The sequence below is a fragment of the Colossoma macropomum genome, unplaced genomic scaffold, assembly GCF_904425465.1.
Source record: "Colossoma macropomum unplaced genomic scaffold, Colossoma_macropomum, whole genome shotgun sequence".
NCBI classification, from domain to species: Eukaryota; Metazoa; Chordata; class Actinopteri; order Characiformes; family Serrasalmidae; genus Colossoma; species Colossoma macropomum.
In genome coordinates, this window is record NW_023494795.1 from 17,979,748 (window position 1) to 18,002,506 (window position 22,759).

Below are 22,759 nucleotides of genomic sequence, written 5' to 3' on the forward strand. Positions count from 1 at the left end.
AAGTCTAAATTGCACAGTACACAACTTGAAAAAAAAAAATTAAAAGACCTATTAAGTAGTCACTTTATTTATTAATTGTTTGAAAACAGTAATATACATAAAAAAAAAAACTATTTGAAACCTCAAACAAGCAATTCAGTGGTAAAGTCTGTTGTAATGTAAATTATGGACTATGCTTATCTGTATGACACGCACAAAGTAACAAAATACATACTCAGGAAATATGTACACAACAATCTTAGGAAAATACAAAAGGTCTCAACTTGGATCACACAGATCAGCAAAATCAAAATGTGAAAAGTAAAGAAAACCTACCAAAAAATAAAAACAAACTTCCTCAGCTATGCTGCATTTTCTTTTCACCATTTGAATCTGCTCCTCTGCTGACTGCGTTTCACTGCAAGACAGAAAAAAGGTACTGATTTAATCATCAAACCAAATTTAATGAAATTTTAGAAACATAGCAAAGTGTACCCTTGGCCCTAAAAGTTTCCTTACTTGCTGTTTTGTCTTCTTCCATTGAGCTCAGGAGCCAATGTTGTGTTCTTTCATCTGACCCTTTGGATCCTCATAAAGTATGACAAAATGACATATTAACAAATGAGTCTACAAACGAATTAGTAATAGCATACTGTATAAAATAGCCAAATTATTGCAGTGGAAAAATCTTCCCTCAACTGTTGCTAATGTAATAGGACGTTCTACATGTTGTGTTTAAATAAGAGGTATTAGTGGGTTTAACCTTTGTTGCCCAGGTTTTGCCAGGTCCTGGCCCTGAGGGAGGGTGGTCTGCTTTTGCGGGAGGCCGTGAACTCCTGCATATGGTCTGTTCCAGAGCCTGAGGTGTCCATCTCCACCTGCCTGTGTCGCCGGGATTTGGATGCCTGTGATGAAATAAGGAGGAAAAAAGAATGACAGGTTTGAGAGAGGCAATAAACTGTGATCACTGTCTTCTTTTATTACAAAAAATAAGAATGTAGGAATTAAGAAATTTTTAAGGAGGCCAGGTATTTATTAGCAAAAACAAACCTTTGATAGATGGCCATATGACTTTGATTTGATGGAAGCAAGTAGATCGGCTCTTAAGGACGACTGGAAAGAAGGTTAAGAAGACAAAGTTGCACTTGCACCTCTGAGGATTCTTCCATTTTCATCAGTTTTAAGTGGCCTAAATTCATATTGTGAGTGTCTCTTAAAAGTGAAATATTTAAATTGGACTCACCTCAGTTTGCTTAGTGCTTTTCTTGGCTTTCGCACCAGAGTCTTTATTCTTAGCTGCCTGGATGTAAAACATTTACATAAGACTTGCACACAAGTCACTCAAACTATCTGCAAACTCAAAACTCAGAATTCACCAGCCGCAAGCAGCACAAGCTACATGTGATTTAAAGACATTACATTGTATGTCCAAAAGTTTGTAGACATCTGCTCTGTAATCAAGGGTATTTATAGGCAGTTTGTCCTCCTTTGCTGCACTAACAGCTATTCTTCTGAGACTTTACACTAGATGTCAGAACATTGCTGTGAGGATTTGATTGCATTCAGCTACAAGAGCATTAGTTAAGTCAGATAATGATGTCAGATGATTAGTTTTGGATCACAGATGCCACTACAACTCATCCCGATGGTATTAGATGGAGTGGCATCACTCCAGAGAACACAGTTCCACTGCTCTACAGCCCGATGCTGTGGGTTCCTTATACTTCTCTAGATGATGTTTGGCATTGGTCATGGTGACCGTAGGCTCAAGTGTGGCTGATCTAGTGTCCTGTTGTATTGGCAATGCTTTTCAATGGAGATTGTAGGAGCAATTGACTGTGTCAGCAATGACTACACCTTAAAGGAGCTGAATTCACTAATTAGAAGGGGTATCTAGATACTTCTGGACATATAGTTTATGCAGTCCTAGCACTTGACGGAGCCACAGTTCTGCAGGGGAAAGAGCCTGAAGTCTCCACTAGATGTCCTTACTGCATTTTTTTCCTGCCACTGTTGAAACTCAAGGGCACATTCCAGAAGTTTTGCAGTCAAGTTGACTGGCGTCACACTTATTGATGACGACACAGGCAAACCCTGTTTAATCCGTTCATAGTGACCATGAACATTTGCAATTTCCTATGAGAGAAAATAAACAGAGTAACTTTAATATATGAAGATGAATATAATATTGAGCAAGTAAGCACTAAACATAGTTACCCTTACAGGGATAAGGATTTTATGACAAGCTCTTTTTTACCAGCTGTTGTCTTTAGCGTGCATGCTGGTCATGCACTGAACGCACATCATATTACTCTTCATTGTGTAAGCGTAACTTTTCGATTTAAAAGATATCATGACGTTGCTTAGACTATAATAGTATAATTGTATGGGAATTCACATTCTAGCTTTCTGTTCTTCACTGATCTCTGTTTGATAAAGGAATAGTCTGATTTACCCTAAGTAAAGACTGCATGATCACTTATCCTTGGTCATGAAGGTCTCAGTGCATCATTGGGTTAACAGTTTCACACTGTTTTACAAAGTTGTTAAAACAAAATTCATGTTTTGTATTGTGGAGCAGGCTGCTAGGACTGTACAATGTTTGTTATTTGCTACTATTCATCATCCTACTGTACACTGAATTTCAAAATAAGAGTATAACAAGATACTATACTAAGAAAATAACCCATCATTAAGATTTCTGTCTTAGAAAACACCTCACTTACTTCTAGTGTATCTGTGTTGACCAGCTCCGCCACTCTGGCTGAATGATCCTGGAACTCCTCATTGACATCTTTGTTCAAAAAACGACGCTTTGCGTCAAATGTGAGCTGGAGGTTAGATTGGAGACATAGTTTAGCGTCAGTTATCTGAACTTTTGTGGGTCAAACCAAGGGTATTTTTTTTCTATATAATCAATGTTACAGAGCAAAAATTAACACAAAAGTTACACTAGCAGTCAAAAAGAAATGCTGGCACCTTTGTTATGCATTAATATTTTGCAACTGCTGTTGTAATGTGTGTAAAGCGATCTATACTGTTCTGCCTACTTGAAGAAGGAACATCTCACAAAAATGTCTAGACAGTCCAATGACATTAAAATTCAGGTGATGACATGGTCACAATCTTCAGTTTTAAATATTATATATACATAGACAGACACACACACACACACACACACACACAGAACTACTATATATACAGAGAACGCAGCTAATGTGTGGCTACTCCAGAGCGTCTCATTCTACTGGCAATGCTTTTCTATGGAGATTACATAAGCTGGGTGTGTGCCTGAATTCATGAATCAGAAGGGATCCCTGGATTCTTCTGGAAACATTGTGCAACTCCTATAGTTGCATTATTTTTTCAATGTGCATCGGTTATCACTGCAAAAAAAACAGTTTGAGCAATTCTTTTTGACTGCCATTGAATACATATTACATTTATTTATACTTTATGTTTTGTGTGTTTTGAGGGCAAAAGGCTAAGGAAAGACTTGTGAACCTGCTTGGGCATGGTAGTGTAAAAAAACACTTTATCAGACTCAAGCTTCCTGTAGACATATACAACATCCAGATGCTGACAGCTAAGCGCATCTGAAACAAACTTCTGCATGTGCACCCAATCCTTCAGAGCAATCCAGATCTATGAAGAGACATGAAGATGTAACATAAATATACAGTCAAAGGACTTAAACCTTAAAGGACCTTAGATTTAAAAGGAGTCTATAATAACAATACAAGTTAAAAGCACCTTTTCCTTAGGCAATGAGAGCTGTGCGTGGTAAAGGCCGTATAACGTGTACAGAGCCCCTGCCCTGATCTGAAAGCTGTATGGAGGCAGGAAGTAATCGTACACAGTGGCAAAGGCAAGACGAGTAAAAGCTCTCTTCTCCTGGTGCGTAGTAATTCCACTAATGACAAAAGGGGGGAAAAAAAATTCATACACCACACAACACATGCAGCAACTGGCACATCATTTCTCCCTTTTTGCATGAAATGCATAATGATTTTTGTTACAATTAGAATTTTATTTTCTGTGTTTTGATCTAAACATCTGTTAAATGCAACTCAACTTCTGAACGTGAATAAAGTTGAATGTAATATGTAATGTGGGACCCATTTTCAGTGTTTACCAAAAGAAAAAAATGATGTGATATATTATTATTATTTCAACCTCAGATTCCTTGGCCTTTGCTCATTTTCTGTGAAGAACATACACTCATTGTCAAAAAATAGCTGCCCCCAGAAGGATTGCAATGCTATTCGGAAGAAAGATAAAAGGTTACCAGGAACAATGAATGATTAAAAATTTAGACTGCTACGGGTAATGTTAATTAAGCTACACATACAGAAGTAATGTCTCTCAGTATGGCGTCGCAACATGCCAGACGTCTCGGCATGGAGTTGTAGAGCTTTCTAATAGTGTCATGCGATAATCCATCACATGCAACTTGAACGGAACGTTGATAGCGCATCCAATAGCATCCCATACATTTTCAACTGGGGACAGGTCTGGCAATGCGGCTGGCCATGGCATAGTTTCTGTTTCTTTAAGGCAAGCTCTTGAGACGGCAGCAGTATGCGGATGAGCAGTGTCCTGCTGGAATAGCGCCCTGAAGTGTGCGTTTAAAAAAAAAGGTCGGACCACTGGTTGCAGGACCTCATTTACGTAACACTGGGCTGTCAATTTGCCTGTAATGAAGACCAAAGGTGACCTGGCATAGTATGAAATTGCACCCCACACCATAACGCTAGGCCTTCTGGACGTGTGACATGTGACAACAAACCGTTCATCTTGGCGCTGACCACGGTGCCTCCACACATTGATTTGTTGGTCGTCTCCACCAAGACAAATGCGGGACTCATCACTGAAGACACTAAGTCACTTCATGATAGTCTAGCAGGACACCACTGCAGTCTTTGGTGACGCTGACGTGGTGTTAAGGGCAGTCATCATAACGGTCTCGAGCATGCAGTCCTGCGTTGTGCAGCAGTCTGCCAATCATGCTGGCACTAAGAGGATAGCTCATGGAAGGCATCGCTGCTCGCTGAATGTCCACAATCATGGCTGTTGGGTCACTCCACGCATGTCGAACAATCCGTCACTTCTCCCTCTCTGTGGTTCATGTAGGTCTCCCAGATCCTTCAGGTCGCTTCATGTTCTATCCACTGCTGCTAACAGCGCGCTATGGTAATATCCACATGACCGGTAAAGCGCGCAATACGCCACTAAGACCATCCCGCTTCCCGAAGCCCTGCAATGCGACCCCTCTCGATCGTCTTTTTTGACAATGACTGTTTAAAATAACATATTTTCAATGACTTCACACTCTACACCCCCTACACATTTATTTTACACATGTGGTGTTGGGGTGAACCCTCTGGGAATAAAAGTGTGGAGGTGCTGTGTTCTCGTCCTACATGGCCTGCTGTTAGTGTTTGTATATGTGTGCTTGTGTGTGCAGGTGGACGACATGGACAGGCTGCTGACTGGCTACAGCTGCTAAAGGAGAACGCTACGCTGGCCATGTGTCATATTTTAAACATCTGGTACTTTTACATAAACTGTTATGTATATGTAAAAAAAAACAAAAAAAAAAACACACAATAATACGGTGGGTCCACCAGACCACTGAGTAACAAAAACATGAACACCACACAAGGGTTAAATCTAATCTAAACTCAACCTCAATTTGCTCAATTTAATGCTAACCCTAAGGTTGTTTATAATCAACTGTGTTTCATCAAATGGTTGGTTACTAACTTAAACACCAACTATTCTCTAAAATACGTGTTAACCACCCTCCACCCGCCCACGGTGTAAAATCAGCAGCAACCAATATTACTGTTTATACTGCTATTGATAGAACATAGAAAGCAATGCTAAAGCAACAGTGGTGTACAGTGAGTGCAGGAAGGCCTTACTAAAACACGCTGGAGAAGTCCATTGCTCTCCATATAGCCGCAAACTCTTCATATCGAACCGACTCGGTTAGCTGGAAGCGGCCCAGCAGTTCCTCACAGTCCGTTTTGAACGGAATCCAGAAGTAGTCGCACGCTTTCGCTGCAGCTTAAAGGGGAATTTATACCGTGAAAGACAACACCGGCCGTACGGTACCGTTGAAACAAATATAACTAGCTTACCTATTGTCATCGTTGCTTTGACACAGATAAAAACGGGAACCTGTGTAGAACAGCTGGTTAAACTGACTAATAACTGAAACTCTAGACGCCTCGAATATTCGCTTGGTCACGTGCTTCGGTGCGACGTCGGTTTATACCGGGGGTCGCCAACATGCGGCTCTTTTACAGCCCTGTTGTGACTCCACGGAATTAAAATTTTTAGGTAAGAATAAAACAATCCTCTGCTGAGTTTTAACAATAAATAGTCTTAAACTCTGGAGTTAATGTCAGAGAACTGATAAACCGGCTCTGTTTATATGAAACTGCTAATTCACCAACCTTTAACCTTTGACTGGCGCGAAGACTGCTGGTCACCACAGCAACGCAGACAACGGTCTCGCCTAGCTAGTAGCTAACAACGAGGAGAAATATTTAAGAGGAACATAATTTGGAGATTAATGAACTTATTTGCTTTTATAAGCACACACGCTGGTTTCCTGATACGTTTATAATCTGCAGCGATAAACTGTCAAACACGAAAAAGTCGCGAAGCTGAAGTCAGCTTCTCGGTCGCTAGGTTCGAATTTTCCCGTTCCACCTTAAATGGTTAGCTGCATTTTGGCGCCTCGGGCACCATTTAAGGTGGAACGGGAGAATTCGAACAAGAAGCTGGTGAATGAGAAGCGACTTCAACCTCGTAAAAACTATTCTACTTTTGCAGAAAAGCGGATATAGGTGAGCTAAAGATTAAAACGGAGTAAAGTAGGTTAAGTCGTTTATTTTATATTTTTAGCCTGTAACAGGACATCAACACATACTGAGACACATTTGCAGCCAAAATGGTAAAACGATACTTAAATAAAATGGACATAAACTATAGTGGCTCCCACGCTGGTTTGATTTTTGTTGAAAGGACAAAATGCCTCTTAACATTTGGGTTGCCGACCCCCTGGTTCATACCAACGGGCAGTAAAACCCTCAAGCCATCAGCAAACTGTATTTAAAATTCAGACTTTTGGTTCCATCTTCAAACTTTATAAAGGCAGAATTGAGATTCGCTCACATTTCAAAAACGAGGCATTCTGAATGTTACTTTAATTATAACTTCTTATTGTTTTACAGCTTTTTCAATCATTAAGGAACTCCTATTTGATCTCCCTGAACATGGTCAATTTAAATTCATCTGGGTTGTAATGGTAGAATGTCATTAAAAATGACAAAATCCTTATGAGTAAATGTTTTTTTTTGCATCCACACATTTCAATAATTAAACTAAAGAAAGCACTTCTCCCAAGACGATTCTGGTCCACAATTGTTCTTTAATGATTATGCAATAAACAATACATTTAGTGTTAAGGGAATACAGGTGTACAGACCGCAGAAATAAATGAACAATAGATTACAATATGACAACCACAAAAGGAAATGCTTCTCCTATCGCAAAATAAGATAAAAGTTCATAAAATATTTGCAGGACAATGTCAGCCTCTATGCAAAGTGACATTGATAAGAAAGCATGAGGAAAACAAATATTGCCGTTGTTTATGTCTACTCTAAGCAGTTTTATATGCTGTTATACACTTAAAACTTGAATAACTGATACATTGGCATTGCATGATCATTCTACAACACGCTTTTTAAGCATAATATTTAAATCTATCCTGCTGTACGACACTGGAGGCATGAAGGACTTCTAAGCATCTACCATGAAGATACATAGACAGAAAAAAAATGTCTAAAAATATAAAAATCTATCGCATAATTAAACTCTACATCTGTTGCAACCTTTTCAAGATAACCATCACCTGGACATTTGCATTTTACTAGAAACGCCAAAATCTCATTTGAAAATTCCCTTTTGCACATTCGCAAGGACTACTTTCAGTGGTGCCTTTACAATTCATCTGTGCCATTCTACACTGAACTGGTGATGTAAATATGTCCACAGCAATAACAATACAAGCATTCACCATGGAGCCTATGGATGAACACACATACAACTCTTAAATGTAACCGCTTTAAAACAAATATGATAGATGACAAAAGCAACAGAGAGAAAAATAACATGGTTATTCTTTTTGTTAAAAGTACATATTCGTAAAAATGGTTTTGTATATTGCATGAACTGCTGGTATTCTGTCTTAAGAAAATAGATCATTGTGCGACTTTAGCTACAATACACACTGCTTTGGGAAGAGGGTGGGCAAAAGGCAGGGCATAAAGATGAGAGAAGTGTTGCAGCGATAAAAGGGATTCAGAGGGAGTGGGAAAATGAGTATCTATGGTGGGGGAGTGTGCGTTTAGCATTAAGGCTCTTAACTCACTATTGGTCACCACCACTAGTTTAAATTACACTAGTTTGCCTCCACTTTCAGGAGAGAAACTACTTCTAATACTTCATCAGGGTTTGTCCTCAGGCCACTGATAGGAGGGAAGTCCACCGAGAACTAGGAAATGTAGGGTCAGTTAGCAGACAGCAAAACACTGAGCTGTGGAAAATATATATGTAGGGAAAAGTCGGATGGGGGTGAAAGGTAGAAGGGGGGCTTGTGGTTCTACTTCAGAAGATAATAATGGAATAGGGTAAAGAGGGTGCAGTGTCCAGTATTGCAAAGCAGAGCGTAACTCAGTTAACTTGGTCCAGAGCACGCAGTAGCTCCTCCCCCTGTAGCAAGGGATGGCGGTCCTGAATAGGAGCGTTGACCTCGCAGTCATAGCGCGTCAGTTGAGGTAACCCTCCACTGCTGTCAAATGAGCTGCACAGCAAACGACTGGCCACATCTTCAAAGAAAGCAAACAAAATACATAAGCCTAGTTCTTGTAACAGCAAAATAACTACCAACATAATTATAGAAGAGCATATCATTATAAATATGCACATATCAGTCAGAATGAAACAGAACTGTGTTTAATGGCAGTAATAGATAGTCGCATACAAAAATTTGAACATCCCTTGTTACGTTGTTTTGTTATTCTAAGTAAAAGTAACATCCTCTACAAGGAACAAATTTAAAATATGGTATTTTTCTGCAAATTATAACAGATACTTTCTATTTATTTGCTGAAATGATCATATTATAAGAAAAACTTTTGCACAGGCCACATTTAAGGTTGTATTTTTTCTCCAATGTCAAATTCTGCAAATAAACAGTAAGTGTGCATTAAAACATGCAAAAGTGCACAAGTCTCTGTAGAGCAAAGGTTCTCAAAACTGTCAGAGACCCCCAAACAGTCCCTATTTTTGCTCTATCCCAACTCCCAACAGATAAGGTCTTTGGGGGTCCCTGTAAAGAATATGTATTTACATTTACTTAGAAAACAACCAAAACAAAAACATTTGTCCAGAAGCATCTAAACTTTTGCATACGACTGTATGTGCTTACTAGTAGAGCATCTCACTTACCAGATGGCAGTATAAGAATGGTCTTGTTCCCACCAAGCAAACTGGAACCTTTAACCTCAAGCACTTTTGCTCTCTTTCCTGGTTCTATAACATCATCCACAGATTGAAGCAAAGCACCCTGGTAGTAAATATACACAAGAGCACTGATAAACATAGAGGGCTTTATTTAAGTTTTAAGATATTCAAGGATAAAGCACATGCTCAGCACAGTTTTATCTACATAAGTGAATTATGTGAATTATGAAATGAAACACAGAGATAGAGACTCACCAGTCCAACTGCTTGTGACAGTGAGGTAACCTCCTCTAGTTTTCTCTTTCGCTGGGCATTCTGGATTGCTAGCACCTTTGGAGAGAGCTCTCGATCCACCACTGACATTCTGAAAGCCAGAGGTTTAAATTCATGTCAGTGAAAACAATATCTTGTCCAAAGCCTCAACATCAACATACACAATATGGACAAAAGTACTGGGACACTACACATTACACCTACAGGAGATTTTATGACATCCCATTGTAAATCCATAGGCATTAATAGGGAATTGGTCCCCCCCTTTGCAGTTATAACAGCTTAAACTCTTCTGGGAAGCCTTCCACAAGTTTTGGGAGTGTGTCTGCGGGAATTTTTGCCCATTCATCCAGAAGAGCAGTTCATCCAAAGGTGTTCAGTGGGTTTGAGGTCAGGGCTCTGCACGGGCCAGTTAAGTTCTTTCACACCAAACTCACCCAACCATGCCTTTATAACCCTTGCTTTGTGAACTGGAGCACAGTCATGCTGGAACAGAAAAGGGCCTTCCTCAAACTGTTCCCACAAAGTTGGAAGCGTACAATTGTGCGAAATGTCTTGGTATGATGAAGCATTAAGATTTTCCTGCAGGTAACATTCTCCTGGCATTCACCAAACAGTCGTCCATTAGACTGCCGGATAGAGAAGCAGATTTGTCACTCCACAGAATATATTTACATCACTCCGCCCAGCGCTTGACATTGTTCTTGGCGATGTAAAGCTTGCATGCAGCTGCTCGACCATGGAAACCCATGCCTAGAAGCTCCCAGCACACAGTTTTGTGCTGATGTAATGCCAGAGGAGGTTTGAAACGCTGCAGTAAATGAATCAGCGACTTTTATGCACTATTCGCCTCAGCATTTGTCGACCCCACTTTGTACCTTTACGTGGTCTGACACTTTGTGGCGGAGTTGCTGTGGTTCCTAAAGGCTTCCACTTTTCAATAATACTACTCACAGCTGATCATGGAATATCTAGAAGGGAAGAAATTTTGGTGCAATGGTGGCATATTACTATTAACTCTTATTACAGAACCATGCTCAAATTCAGTGAGCTTTTTAGAACAATCCATTCTTTCACAAATGTTTGTAAAGGCAGACTGCATGGCTAGGTGCTTGGTTTATACACCTGTGGCACTGGGACTGACTGAAACATCTGAATTCAATGATTAAGAGATGTGTCCCAATACTTTTGTATAGTGTGGAGTTTTCAGTTCACACACTCCAAACAGTGTAAGAGTAGCATCAAGTGTGTTAGCTACCTGCTAGTCAGAGGGATGCCTCCCTGTGGGGTGGGGGCACGGGCTGGGGAAGCCTCACGACTGCGAGCGCCACTGAAGGGTGAGACTGGGGCACTGCGTACCTCCTGTAGCAGGTGGAGTGGTGAAGGGACACGAGAACAGGGCTCCTGCTTTACTGAACTGCTGGAGCTAGAAGGTGGAGATGGCGGGGTAGGTAAGGGCTGGAACAGGGAGTTCATGTCTGAGATAGCATGTGGACCAGAGGGGAGCGGGTCCAGAGGAGAAGTGATGTGTAGCTGGAAGTCATCATCCATAGGAATATATGGCGCAAGCATTTCTAGGTCAAGATCACCCATATCCTTAAAAGAAAACATGACCAAGATTAGAGGATGCAGCATAATTTAAAAAAAAAATTGAATTGAAACCTCCAAAACATTAATTAGTCTTACTTCGGTGCTGAATGGAGTCTTTGCCTCTGTGTCAATAGCAAACAACTTTTCAACCAAATCCAGTTTGAACTCTGAGCTAATAGCTGAATCAACTTCTAAAGAGTAATCCATTGGGCTGTTGGGCTGTGTAGAGAGAAAAAAAGCAAGTAATTCAGTATCTGAGGATATTAAATCAACCCAAATTACATTGTTCCACTGGCACAGAATAACTGAAAACTGTGAATCCTCTGGTAGTAAGCCCATTTGATCATGGTGAACTAGTCTACCTCTGAGGAGCTAGATCCAGTGGTGGGGCTGGATGGCTTGTCGGCAGTGTCTGTGCTGTGATGGGAGGTGGAAGAAAACGAAAAGTCCTCTCCTCCAGACTCTAGTTTGGTCAGAGCTGGAGGGGGCTCACTGGGAGCCAGCGGAGACAGCGGCAGAGGCAGTTTCTCACTGGTGGAGGGCAGCATGACATCGTTGTAGAGTGGCACCTCCTTCAGTAGATGAATCTCAGAGTCTAAAGATACACAACAGAGAGTGGTTTGGTTACTACAGGTTTTTACTATTCTTCTAGCGATTTCCTATATAAAGATTCATAAAGTGTTATTTAGTGTGATTGTTTCCTGTGCAACAGATTTTTTTTGCCATGTTAGCATAGCCTGTGTGTTTAATAAATATAATCCCCTGTGAATGGCAAATTCAGTGTGTGACTGCTGTTTGACATTTAGTTTTCCAAGATTAAAATGTCGCTCTCTGATAACTGGGACATGGTAATCATGGCAGGGAGACAGCCAAATCCCTCAAGTAATTTAACAGCCAATATTGTCATTCTTTTTTTGTTCAGCTTACACTCACAGGTACAAGTGCTAATGAACGCTAATAAAGGTTTATTGTATGCTCCATGGCATTTAGCCAAATCCAGAAGGTACTGATGAGAAGTACTGACCAGGACTGTTAAAGTCCAGTGAGATGATGGTGTCTCCTGCAGCGGGAGCTAGAACTGTGAGGGCCTCAGGCTCCTCCTTCAGCTTCTCGTACAGGCTCTCCGAGCTCTTCACAGAACACAACAGCTTCTCGTTCTTGAACAGTTTTGACATGTCCATTTCCGAGTCCTCTTCCTTCTCCATTTCTGGCTCCTTCTCCACAGCCTTTGGCTCTGTCACTGTCTGCTGTAGGGAGAGGACTACGTCTCCCTCCACAATGCCACTGCAGGACACATTATCGGTGAGACCCAAAATGCCACACTTCATCACAAGACATTCGTTACAATAGACACACATTCAGCATTACATATTGGTTACATCACAGATAAAATGGAGTGAATGTTATACCTGAGAACATAGTTGACACACACAATGCACTGCGGCTGGGAGTTCTTGGGATTGTAAATGACTGTGGCCTGGGTCTCGACCCACACATAGCCTCCCTTCTTAGCCAGCATTCGATACTGGCCTGTTGTAGCCTGGCCCTTTGCAAACACTGAGTAAGCAAAAGGAACATCTAGTTAGCCAATCATAACTGCTAGGATGATATATTATCTGAGCCATTTCACCTAACCACTGGCAATGCAGGACAACTATTTTGCATATTAAAATAGTTGTTTATGTTTTCGGTCACTTACTGATAAAAGAACTGCGAGTGATATCAGACTGGATATAATTGGCCTAGGGACACTTACGATTATGGTGTGTCTTGGTGAGGTGATCAGAGTCCAGGGCATGGTAGAACTCATACACAGACCTATTCATCAGGTCATCTGGCTCATGGCCCATCAGTTCTGTGATTCTGAGAGACAGAGGAAAAGATGAATTAGATGTTTAATTCACTGTAGAGCGGTGCATATATTTTTATATATGTATTATTTTAAAAGTTTTCTTGTACATTTTGTGTGTTCCACAAAATTCAATTACTGAATCAGAATATTTTGTACATAAACTAAAACTAAACTCTTACCAAAATCATCATATCAGTCAAATCTAAACATCTGTCTAATGCTGAGAATTTTTTTTAAAGTATCAATAATCTGCTGATACCAATGATTCCAATATCATTGTGCATCCCATATATGAACAGATTTATTTACCCCATTTGAATATATTTCTTTATTTTTCATCTAATTTGTGTTTAAATTTAAGTGTACAATAACAAAACACCTTCCCAAAATGTGCTAAATATGTTCATAGAATAATGGCCAAGCGTTGGTTACAGGTTTGTACCAATATATGCTTTATGCGATGGTTGCATATTTACACCACTAGGTGGTGATAAAGCATATGAGGAAAAAGACTTGGTGTTCGGTTTGGCTTGTCCTAGACCAGGTGCGTAGGGATGATGTCCAGCATAGTTTGGTAGTTTCCCTGCTCACACACACCCACTAAACCTGGCAACTAAGAGGTGACTCAGGTGTGTTTGAGCAGGTAAATCACCAAACCATGCTGGACCCTCCATAACCAGAAATGTGCACCTCGTCCTAGACTCTCAGAATCCAGGGCAGCAGTTCTCAACTCCAGTTCCGGGGAACCACTGTCCTGCACTGCAACTGCCCTGATCCAACTCATCAGGTGATTATCAAGTTATAGTAAGCAGTAACAATGGCTAAAGGAATGCCTGACAAGGGCTAAGAGTAACAGTGACTAAAGGAACAAAAAAAAACAAACAAGATAAAAAATATGAAGAGAAATGGAAAATCTGGGGTAGAAAAAAAGCTATAGAGGTAAATGTAATGGTTTAAAAATTGTGTGGCATATAGGGTGATATGAGATTAATAAGACAATACAAAAAAGACAAGATTAAGTTTAATTAGAGCAAGTCACAACTCACCTCTCATCGCAGTATGAGAACTTCATGTCCAGAGTGTGACGGCTAAGGAAGGTTTTGCTGTCCAGAGGCACCTCGATGTTCGAGGGGTGAGGGATGGGCTCACAAATAAGCACCAGATAGGTGATAGGGGGCTCTTTGAAGCTAGTATCTCCAGGACCCTCACTGCACTCCTGGACACGCACATGCCCTGTGCAGTGGAGAACCTGAAAGAGAAGGTGTTAATATGGTTAAAATAAATATGTGATACAGGTACAAGTAACAACCTCTAACAAAGTCCACACTTTCTTGTTAAGTGTTCTAAACTCACATAAAAATAAAAATAAAAAATCAATCCAGGAAAAGAAGGAATAATACAATGATTATAAGACATGCACCAAACGTTAAGTTGTCACTCAAGTCCTGATGCATGATGGAACAAGTTATAGAAGATCATACACAGTTATGTTTTGTGAGCCAAATAAAGATAATAGACTGTGCTGGATATCTTAATCCAAAATCTCAGCAAAGTACAGCTCTTCTTTTTATTTCTGTTGTGTATCAAGACCTGTAGTCCAAAAACCAACAGTATGTTAAGTGCAAAGGTAATGCTCATTATGATAAAAATAAAACAACAGAACTATATAACACAATATCTCAGCCTTCCAAGAAATTTAAAAAAATAAATTTAAAAAAAAACAAAAAAACACAACAAACATTACATGCAGAAAATAACTGGACATAAGGTGCAATGATGGACTCTATTTAATGCAAAAATTAGCATAAGGTAATGGAGGCACCAAAGTGCACAAAAAAGGCAGGAGGCAGGAGGATCAGTCCAACTGGTAAGCCGGTCTCAGAACACTATAATTCTGGTTCAGCAGTTGCTTCTCAATGTGATGTATGACACCTAGGCTACATGGAAACTAACCACCAATTATTTTTGCTGATTCTAGATCGCTTTTGGCCTTTTTGAAAGTGTTATTTAGACTCCTCCCAAATCACCAGTAAGCAAAACAATTGTAAAATAGCAACACAGGCACTTGACTGAAAATCATATTTCCCCCAATACAGTGTACTGTAAAATTATCTGAACTGTTCAGGGTTAAAATTAAATCATCACAATGGACAACTGTGTCATAGACTAGTTCACTCTGAAACTAACATAGGGCCAGTTTCCCAGACAGTGATTAAGTCTGGTCCTAGACTAGACAGGGTTTTGGTAAATGGAGATCTTCCACTGAAAGAAAAATATAGCTCATAACTAGGATTAACCAATGTTCCAGAAAACCGGCTCAGTGAGTTTTTAAAATGTATCTTTTTTAACACATATCCAGATTTGTGGTGAATGTGGAAGCTTACCTTCCATGTGGCAGACTTGATGTTGACAGTACGTCCTCGACTAGTGAGTGTGCACTTCATGCGCAGGAAGAAGCTTCGCTCTGTGTTTTGCTCCTTAGTTTTCTTGGACCCTGTTCTGTGCACTAGCATCTCCCTCATTTCCTCATGATCACAAGGGTGAGCAAAGTCAAAAACGCTGTGGCCAGTCAGATCAAACTGAAAGAGAAGAGAAAGTGAGAGAGATGTACAGGAACAATTACATACAGAATTTCAGAACAAAAGTAACATGATCATTACCTGTGTGAGGCCCATGCACTTGCAGACATTTTCGGAGAGATAAACCATGTCTCCATCCTCAGAAAGCACCATCAGGAAGCCCTCCAGGGCCTTCAGGTAGAAGCCATTGAGCTGGCTCTCCAGCTCAGATTCATCCTCTGCCTCATCTAATAACAAAAATACATTTTTATAGCCTGCTTGACAGGTATGCCATTTTTAATCAAAATCATTTTTATTTGAAGCATGCACTCATAAGATGCACCATACTGATTCCATACTGTAGCTATTAATAATTCCTTAAAAAACAACCACATCAGCTACTTAGGTGTTTAGATTTGGTCACAATTAGGCTTGCCAGAAGTTAGGAAGACCCAATGCCTACTTATTTCCACAACAAAGGTAGGCTAAAAGAAACATTTTCCAGTTAACAATTACTACTTTTAGAAATAACAAGGATTATTATCACATATTTTGTAGTATGAAACCTAACTGTATTCAATTCAAAGCGTGTGTCGTCTCCACATTAAAGATATATCTATAAACATGCATATTGTGACACCCCTATTATAATCAGTTTCATATATTTGAGAGGAAAAAAAGCACTAGAGATTTTTTTAAAAAGCTGATTTAGCAAAAGTAAAAGCTACAGAGACAAATGACTCCTTGATGATTCGTGTGATTTGTTAGGCACCGCAACACTTCCTTTAAGAAAAAAATGGAACTCCTGGATCTAAACTTTGTCACATATGGAGACAAAGTATAAGTATATGCATAGCTAAGATTTTACTTAACACAGGTTCACACCATAAATAAAACTGTTTATACTTGATCACATTCCACTAGACTGACCAGAGCTCAGAAGTTTTCTCATGCGCAGGTAGCTGATGGTGAGCCTCATGATGGAGGCCTTGTCCAGATGGGAGCTGACATTGTGGGGAAGGGGCAGTTGACGTGCTAGTTCATAGAACACCTCAGACTCCTTGCCCCTGCGACATCGAGCAGCATCCCTGGACTTCTCCTTCCTGCGCTCCGAGCTCACCCTAAACAGACAAGAACAAAGGAGAAATGGGGTGGGGGGTGTTAAGTTTGATTAACTGTCTGCCTACAGGAAAGAAGAGTCACACACAGCTAGACTTAGCCTTGGACAGTAACAGCAAGGTCATCTCAGTTTTCTTGTCACATTCTCTCATCTGCATAACTCCCATAAATGCAATTTTATTGGCCCACATCAAAGGCAAGATGAACAAGCTCTCAACGCAACTGGCTAGATGAGGAGGTGTGGTTGTACTGCAGAAGAGTGTGTGTTATTGCTCCTGGTAATCAGCCAAGGCCAAAGGTTGGCTGGTAAATTATGGCCACGGTCAGTTCCCAGTGTGAACAGAGAACACTACATAACTGAAGCCAGAGGTCTTTCAATTAGACAACTTACATATCCGGACATATATTTTTCACAAAGTCGACATTAAAGTTATTTATATATATTTGTTTAAGTTATTTATGACATGAGCAACAATGAGTTAATAGCCAAAGCAATGTACAAATTTGTACGGCAACAAAAAACATTTTTGAATATGCTTAAATCTTCAATACTCGACAAAGAACTCCAGCTTCTGTTTGTGGTGGGAAAAGACTGTGCGCCTTCCTTTCTTATTGTCCTACGATGTGAGGTTTTCATTGCTTGTGGCTCCGCAAGCTTTGAATTTTAACTTACAAAACACACACAAACATTAAAAAAACCTTTAAAAAGGCATTTTTTTTGTGCCTAAGTATAAAAAACAGGGAATGAAAAAGAAGTGACCCTATCTGAGTGAACAGAATGTGCTTTGTCAACACTTAATAATTAAGCATTACATAAAAAACGTAAATGATAAATTACATGCAAATGTTCAGACAGCTGTTTCCTAAGAGCTTTAAAAAAAACTTTGTGACAAAGGGAATACAAAGCGTTGTGTACATCCAACCTGCACAGCCTGTTTCAAACACTGTCACTTCTGAATGATAATTACAGAGGGGTTGCATTTGACCTACTTTGACTGTAACTTTATATCACAATGACGGAAAGATAAAAACAGCCAGCTAACACGGGAAGAGGAGGGCGTTACAGTATTCAAAACATGTTGAGCCTTGTCAAGTGTGTTATAGCCAAAAACTTAGGTGAACTGTGTAAAAAGCACTGAATAAAGTTTCCTATGGCTGCCACTGACAACATCCAAAGGTCCTCACAAATGGTCTTTGAATACATCAAAATTTCACAACAACAATGACATAATACAGCCTTGAGCAGGAGATGGGCTTTCCTTTTAAGAGTGAATGTGGAAGCAATAGTGTGAAGATATTGTAAACCTGGTTCTCGATCCATGAACAGATTCCCTACTGATACCCAAAACAGAATAATAAAATATTCAACAGGTCTTCCTATTCTTATCCAAAAAGCAACAATACTTGCTGAAACAATGGTATAGCAGGGTGTTAAGTGAATGCAAGAAATAGGAAGGAAGTCCATCAAGGCTGCCAACAGACTGCCAGGAAAAAACACATCTTAAAACAGAAGGATAATCAATTACAAAAGAACCTAATTTCAGTGTCTATACAATTGTCCGAAGGAAATTATTTTTCAAGAAACAGCTGAATGGGTACACAAGAAAAGGATATAGTACCATATAATATAACAGGCTGTCTGTGTAATGATACAGTAAGCTCAAACAGGTTATGGTATCCAAGTCATAAGCAAGGTAAATGTACATTACTGAAAACTCTCTGGAAAACTGGAAGGCTGTTTTATGAGAGTTTTGTAGTCTAAATTAAGGTTTTCCAACCGAGGTAGTACCAACCACTGGGGGCACACATGACCACTGGGGGTGGGGGGAGAAATGAATAAACTAGTGACTTTGCAGCACAGCCTCTGCACATCTGAAATGCTTTAAAACAGATGTGCAGTTAACAAGGCTATTCCATTATCAGTGCTTCTAAATTTTTTGTGCCTTAAATGCCAATAAGAGATGCTAATTCTAATTAAATCTAGGGTAGAGTCAGAGCATGTATTAGTCTAAATGTGACGTAGACCATAAGCACGTAAAAGTACAGTTTGCTTAAACATATGCAGGTTGATTACATATTGCTCTTAAATATCGCTAAAAGTACAGGCAATCACAAATTTAAACGCAACTGTTCCTAACTATGATAATTAGGACTGAACTATGATTATGATTACGCTATTACCACTGAATTAAATGCAATTCAGAGTGATTAGTACATTTTGGTACACACCCAGAGCAAACTCCTATACCTGGTGAGGGTCGGACAGGACATTGAGCAGGCACATCTGAGACTGTTAAAAGGACTCCTAATAATATGGGACAACTGAATAATTTCACTGGAAATGGTTCACAGCAAACATATCTATTTATTATTGTCTTTCAAGATCACAAATCTAAAGCAATCATGAGTATATACTATCTACTGCATATCTGAACAAATTCAGTTTATGTAACTAAGGCTTTTAAAAATTGGAAGGGACTGAAAACTAACATTAAGAAGGAAGCCAAGATCTCATTCGTTTAGAAAACTTACTTCTACAACAAACAGTGAGCTTGTGCTATCACAATGTCTACCATTACTAGGCTAATGGTATGTGTATTTATTTCAACAATGATTCAGCCAAAATATCAAGTTCATGTTAATTAATTTGTAGGGATGCTTGACGATATCAGAATCATATCAGCTTTGGACAGAAGTTTAGATGTTACCAATATGAATCAATATCTGATAATTATTAGATTCCAGTCAGGCAGAATGTTTAGTTGACACCGGGCTACTACACTAAAACGTCAGCATTTTAATCATTGTATTGCTTCTGTTACTCAACTAAAATAAATGTTAAACAAATGCAGCCTCAGTTTCTACATTTTATAAATATTTATGCATCAGTATTTTTAGATATGTATCAGTACATTAGATATCAGCATCAGCCCAACATTCTCACAACGCTGCATCCCTACTAATTTGCCCTGGGTAAGGGGTGTTATTTTTATGTAATTTATCTATATGTTCCAATTTTAGCCTTAGCGATTCCAAATGCCTGTTGCAGCGCTACATTTGTTTCACCAAGAGGCAACACAATGTCTGAACTCACTGTGCCCTGTGATTTTTTTTTAACAGAAAAAGTATAATAAAACCCAAAAATATACAATAATATATTGCAAACAACAAATGGACACTGCACTCGTTGAAGCTATAGCCTACTGAGTTAACCGTTACTTTTACAAGAAACCTGTTTACATTAACAAGGTAAAATGCATGATTTGTTAATAAAAAGGCATAAATGTCCTGTTTTTACAAATTCTGACATCTTAAAGAGTGCCTTTTTGGTAATGTAGTGAACATTTTATTATGTGAAAGGCTTTCGGCTTTTTCAATAACGAAAATAAAGCTAGGCACTCATGCAAGGAGGTCAGCAGGATTTTTATTTCTTCGGACAGAGGCAGTCCAGCTACATTTAGCATGGCATGTGTTGCGTAACACACCATGGCATTAGATGAGAAGAGTCTCCTAACAGAAATTAGGCCTGACAGATTTGCCTGAGTCTGGGCCAAATACTAGGAGGGCATTATGAAAGGGATTTGCATGGAATCAATTCTACACTGTCATTTGAAAAGAAAACCACAACTACTACTACTACAACAACAAAAACAAAAACCGGCCTACATCAGGTATACACTGAAAATGACCAGTATGTTCAACAGCCCACAGCAAAACAGATGAAAGCATTTTAGATAAAAAAGTGACTTTATCATCCATTAGGAGTGGACCTTCTCCAAGTGATATAAAACATGTTTATTAAATCTTTATGACAGACTCTGAATCAGTTTATGAACTTAAATAGATTTGTGCGAATTACATACAAATAGTGAACCCATACAGTAGCTTTTATGCCTTATGAACTTATGACACAAAAACACACCCAAACAGACAACAAAACAGTGAGAGTGGCATGCAACACAACCTCTTCCTATACAGTTCTTGCAAATGTCTTACCACAGGCCTAAGCAGGAAATCCCATTGACGTCAAAACCTATGGTGAGTAAGAAGTGAGGAAAAAAGCACAAAACAGCAGCCAGCATCTGATAAACGCGCTGCTGCTTAAATTAGGGTTAAATGGCCAACTTTAAATAAATAACATCAGTGAAATAACAGAGTTTACTTGATTTTTCTAAATTCACCCTGGGAAATTCTCATGGCCTCACCACAAATGGACAGAAAATCACTGCGGCCAATGCTTGCTGCCTGACCATCTTTATAAACCAGAGCGTGTATAGCTACCCAGAGGGGATACAAAACCGTAAGGGTGATAATATCAAATCAAAGTCTGATATTAAAAAGCAAAACAAATTACACTATCATGTAATCATTCCAGTACTCTCTGAATGAAGAGATAACGTTCCTATCAGACCAATACTTTCATAGAAAATTGGTTTTAAATTGACAGACCACACGAACTAAATCAACCACTTTCAAAAAATTGATTTCGAGACGATATTTAATAATAGTCACCGTTAGCTGTTAGCTGGAGTCCACATACTGCCTCCTCCGCACCACTCCATGCCACGCTGACACTTCGCGCAGGCAATTATCACAGTTAAAGCGGTTAAAGCAAATCTCTTAAACATCACCTTTAGTCCATTAGATCACCGACAATCTCTCAGTTAACATTACACACCTTACATGCACCTAACATCAGTCACCAGAAAATAAATCAAGGCAGCTTCATGCAATCCTGCTAACTTAGAGGGCTGCTTTCCAGTCTGTGCGTTTTGGGGTTTTATTCTGAAAAAAAAAACAAATCCAAAAACTTCATCCAAGAGAGTTTTCGATAGGCAGGGACAGTCCAGCTGCCGACGTTTATGCGATTGTTTTCTTGTTTGCAAACTTGTTGTTAGCTAATTGCTTCAGACGGACCTCACAAAATGGCGACCCAGCTAAAAGAAATGTTGTTTGCTAGCCTGCTTGCTAACTAACTCGCTTAAAGCATCATTGCTAACAGCAGCAGCTAGGCTAGCTGTTTCGCAGACAGAGCAGTGCGTCGCAGTCGGCATCCTGCCGGCAAAACAACACAATAATAAATACAAAACCGTTCACTGTACCTTTTCTTTTCAGTGACGACTCCAGTATCCATTCCTGGGTGAAACCTCCTAATGTGTAAGGTTTTCCCAAACCACCTCCGCAACAAAACAGTAGCTAACTAGTAGCTAAGCTAGTTCCCAGATACGAGAGAATGAAGGACGTGGCCGCCTTTCTTAACGAATAAGACGCCCGAATCGAACAAAACGCTGCTCGAACCACCAAATTACAAGTCTCTTGTGTTGTTGTCTCAATAGTCGAATAAGAGAGGTCGACCCTCCGTGTGACTGAAGGTCAAAACATCTGTATTCCTCCGGTTCGGTACTCCCCGGCACAAAGAGTTAACGCTAGCTCGCTTCAATGTGGCTTCGCTACTACGTACTATGAGGGCTCGTTCATGATTACGGGAGCGCGCAATCACATGTTTCGCTGGCACAGAGACGGCTCTGCACAAACGTCATCGAAAAAGAAAGGCTGCAGCTCTCTTCACACCGTCTTCGCTCAGGATGTAAACATAACAGAAATATGTAATAAAAACCTGTCACCGTAAACCATACGATATTAAACCATGTGGGCAATTTCTAAACATTTAAGGGTCCTATAATGTTCAGAAATCCTGCTTGGGGAGCCCCATCCATTACCATCACACCATTTGGTATGCAGGATTTAATAATACTTCTAATCAGTGAAAAAAAAAACATGCATAAATGCTAAGGGAAAATACAATATTTCTAACTAAAACAAGCGAAACAACATGTAAACATCT

At 39.6% G+C, this 22,759-nt stretch overlaps 2 protein-coding genes across 2 annotated transcripts; both read right to left on the minus strand.

The window, feature by feature from the left end:
- Window positions 1-359: 359 nt before the first annotated feature.
- snapc1a (small nuclear RNA activating complex, polypeptide 1a) lies at window positions 360-6,135 on the minus strand. The gene is made up of 11 exons (XM_036582613.1): window positions 6,126-6,135; window positions 5,907-6,045; window positions 3,733-3,892; window positions 3,484-3,624; window positions 2,706-2,810; window positions 1,972-2,115; window positions 1,223-1,279; window positions 1,030-1,092; window positions 743-884; window positions 499-558; window positions 360-397 (listed from the first exon to the last, which is right to left on the minus strand). Exons 1-11 carry the CDS (start codon window positions 6,133-6,135, stop codon window positions 360-362), a joined length of 1,059 nt encoding a protein of 352 aa, XP_036438506.1.
- A 1,268-nt stretch (window positions 6,136-7,403) lies between these two features.
- On the minus strand, window positions 7,404-22,396 carry hif1ab (hypoxia inducible factor 1 subunit alpha b). The gene is made up of 14 exons (XM_036581697.1): window positions 22,017-22,396; window positions 16,726-16,916; window positions 15,898-16,043; window positions 15,622-15,816; window positions 14,284-14,486; window positions 13,142-13,248; window positions 12,795-12,942; window positions 12,410-12,669; window positions 11,748-11,980; window positions 11,482-11,604; window positions 11,054-11,391; window positions 9,778-9,886; window positions 9,508-9,625; window positions 7,404-8,885 (listed from the first exon to the last, which is right to left on the minus strand). Exons 1-14 carry the CDS (start codon window positions 22,046-22,048, stop codon window positions 8,731-8,733), a joined length of 2,358 nt encoding a protein of 785 aa, XP_036437590.1. The 5' UTR covers window positions 22,049-22,396; the 3' UTR covers window positions 7,404-8,730.
- Between the last annotated feature and the right edge of the window lie 363 nt (window positions 22,397-22,759).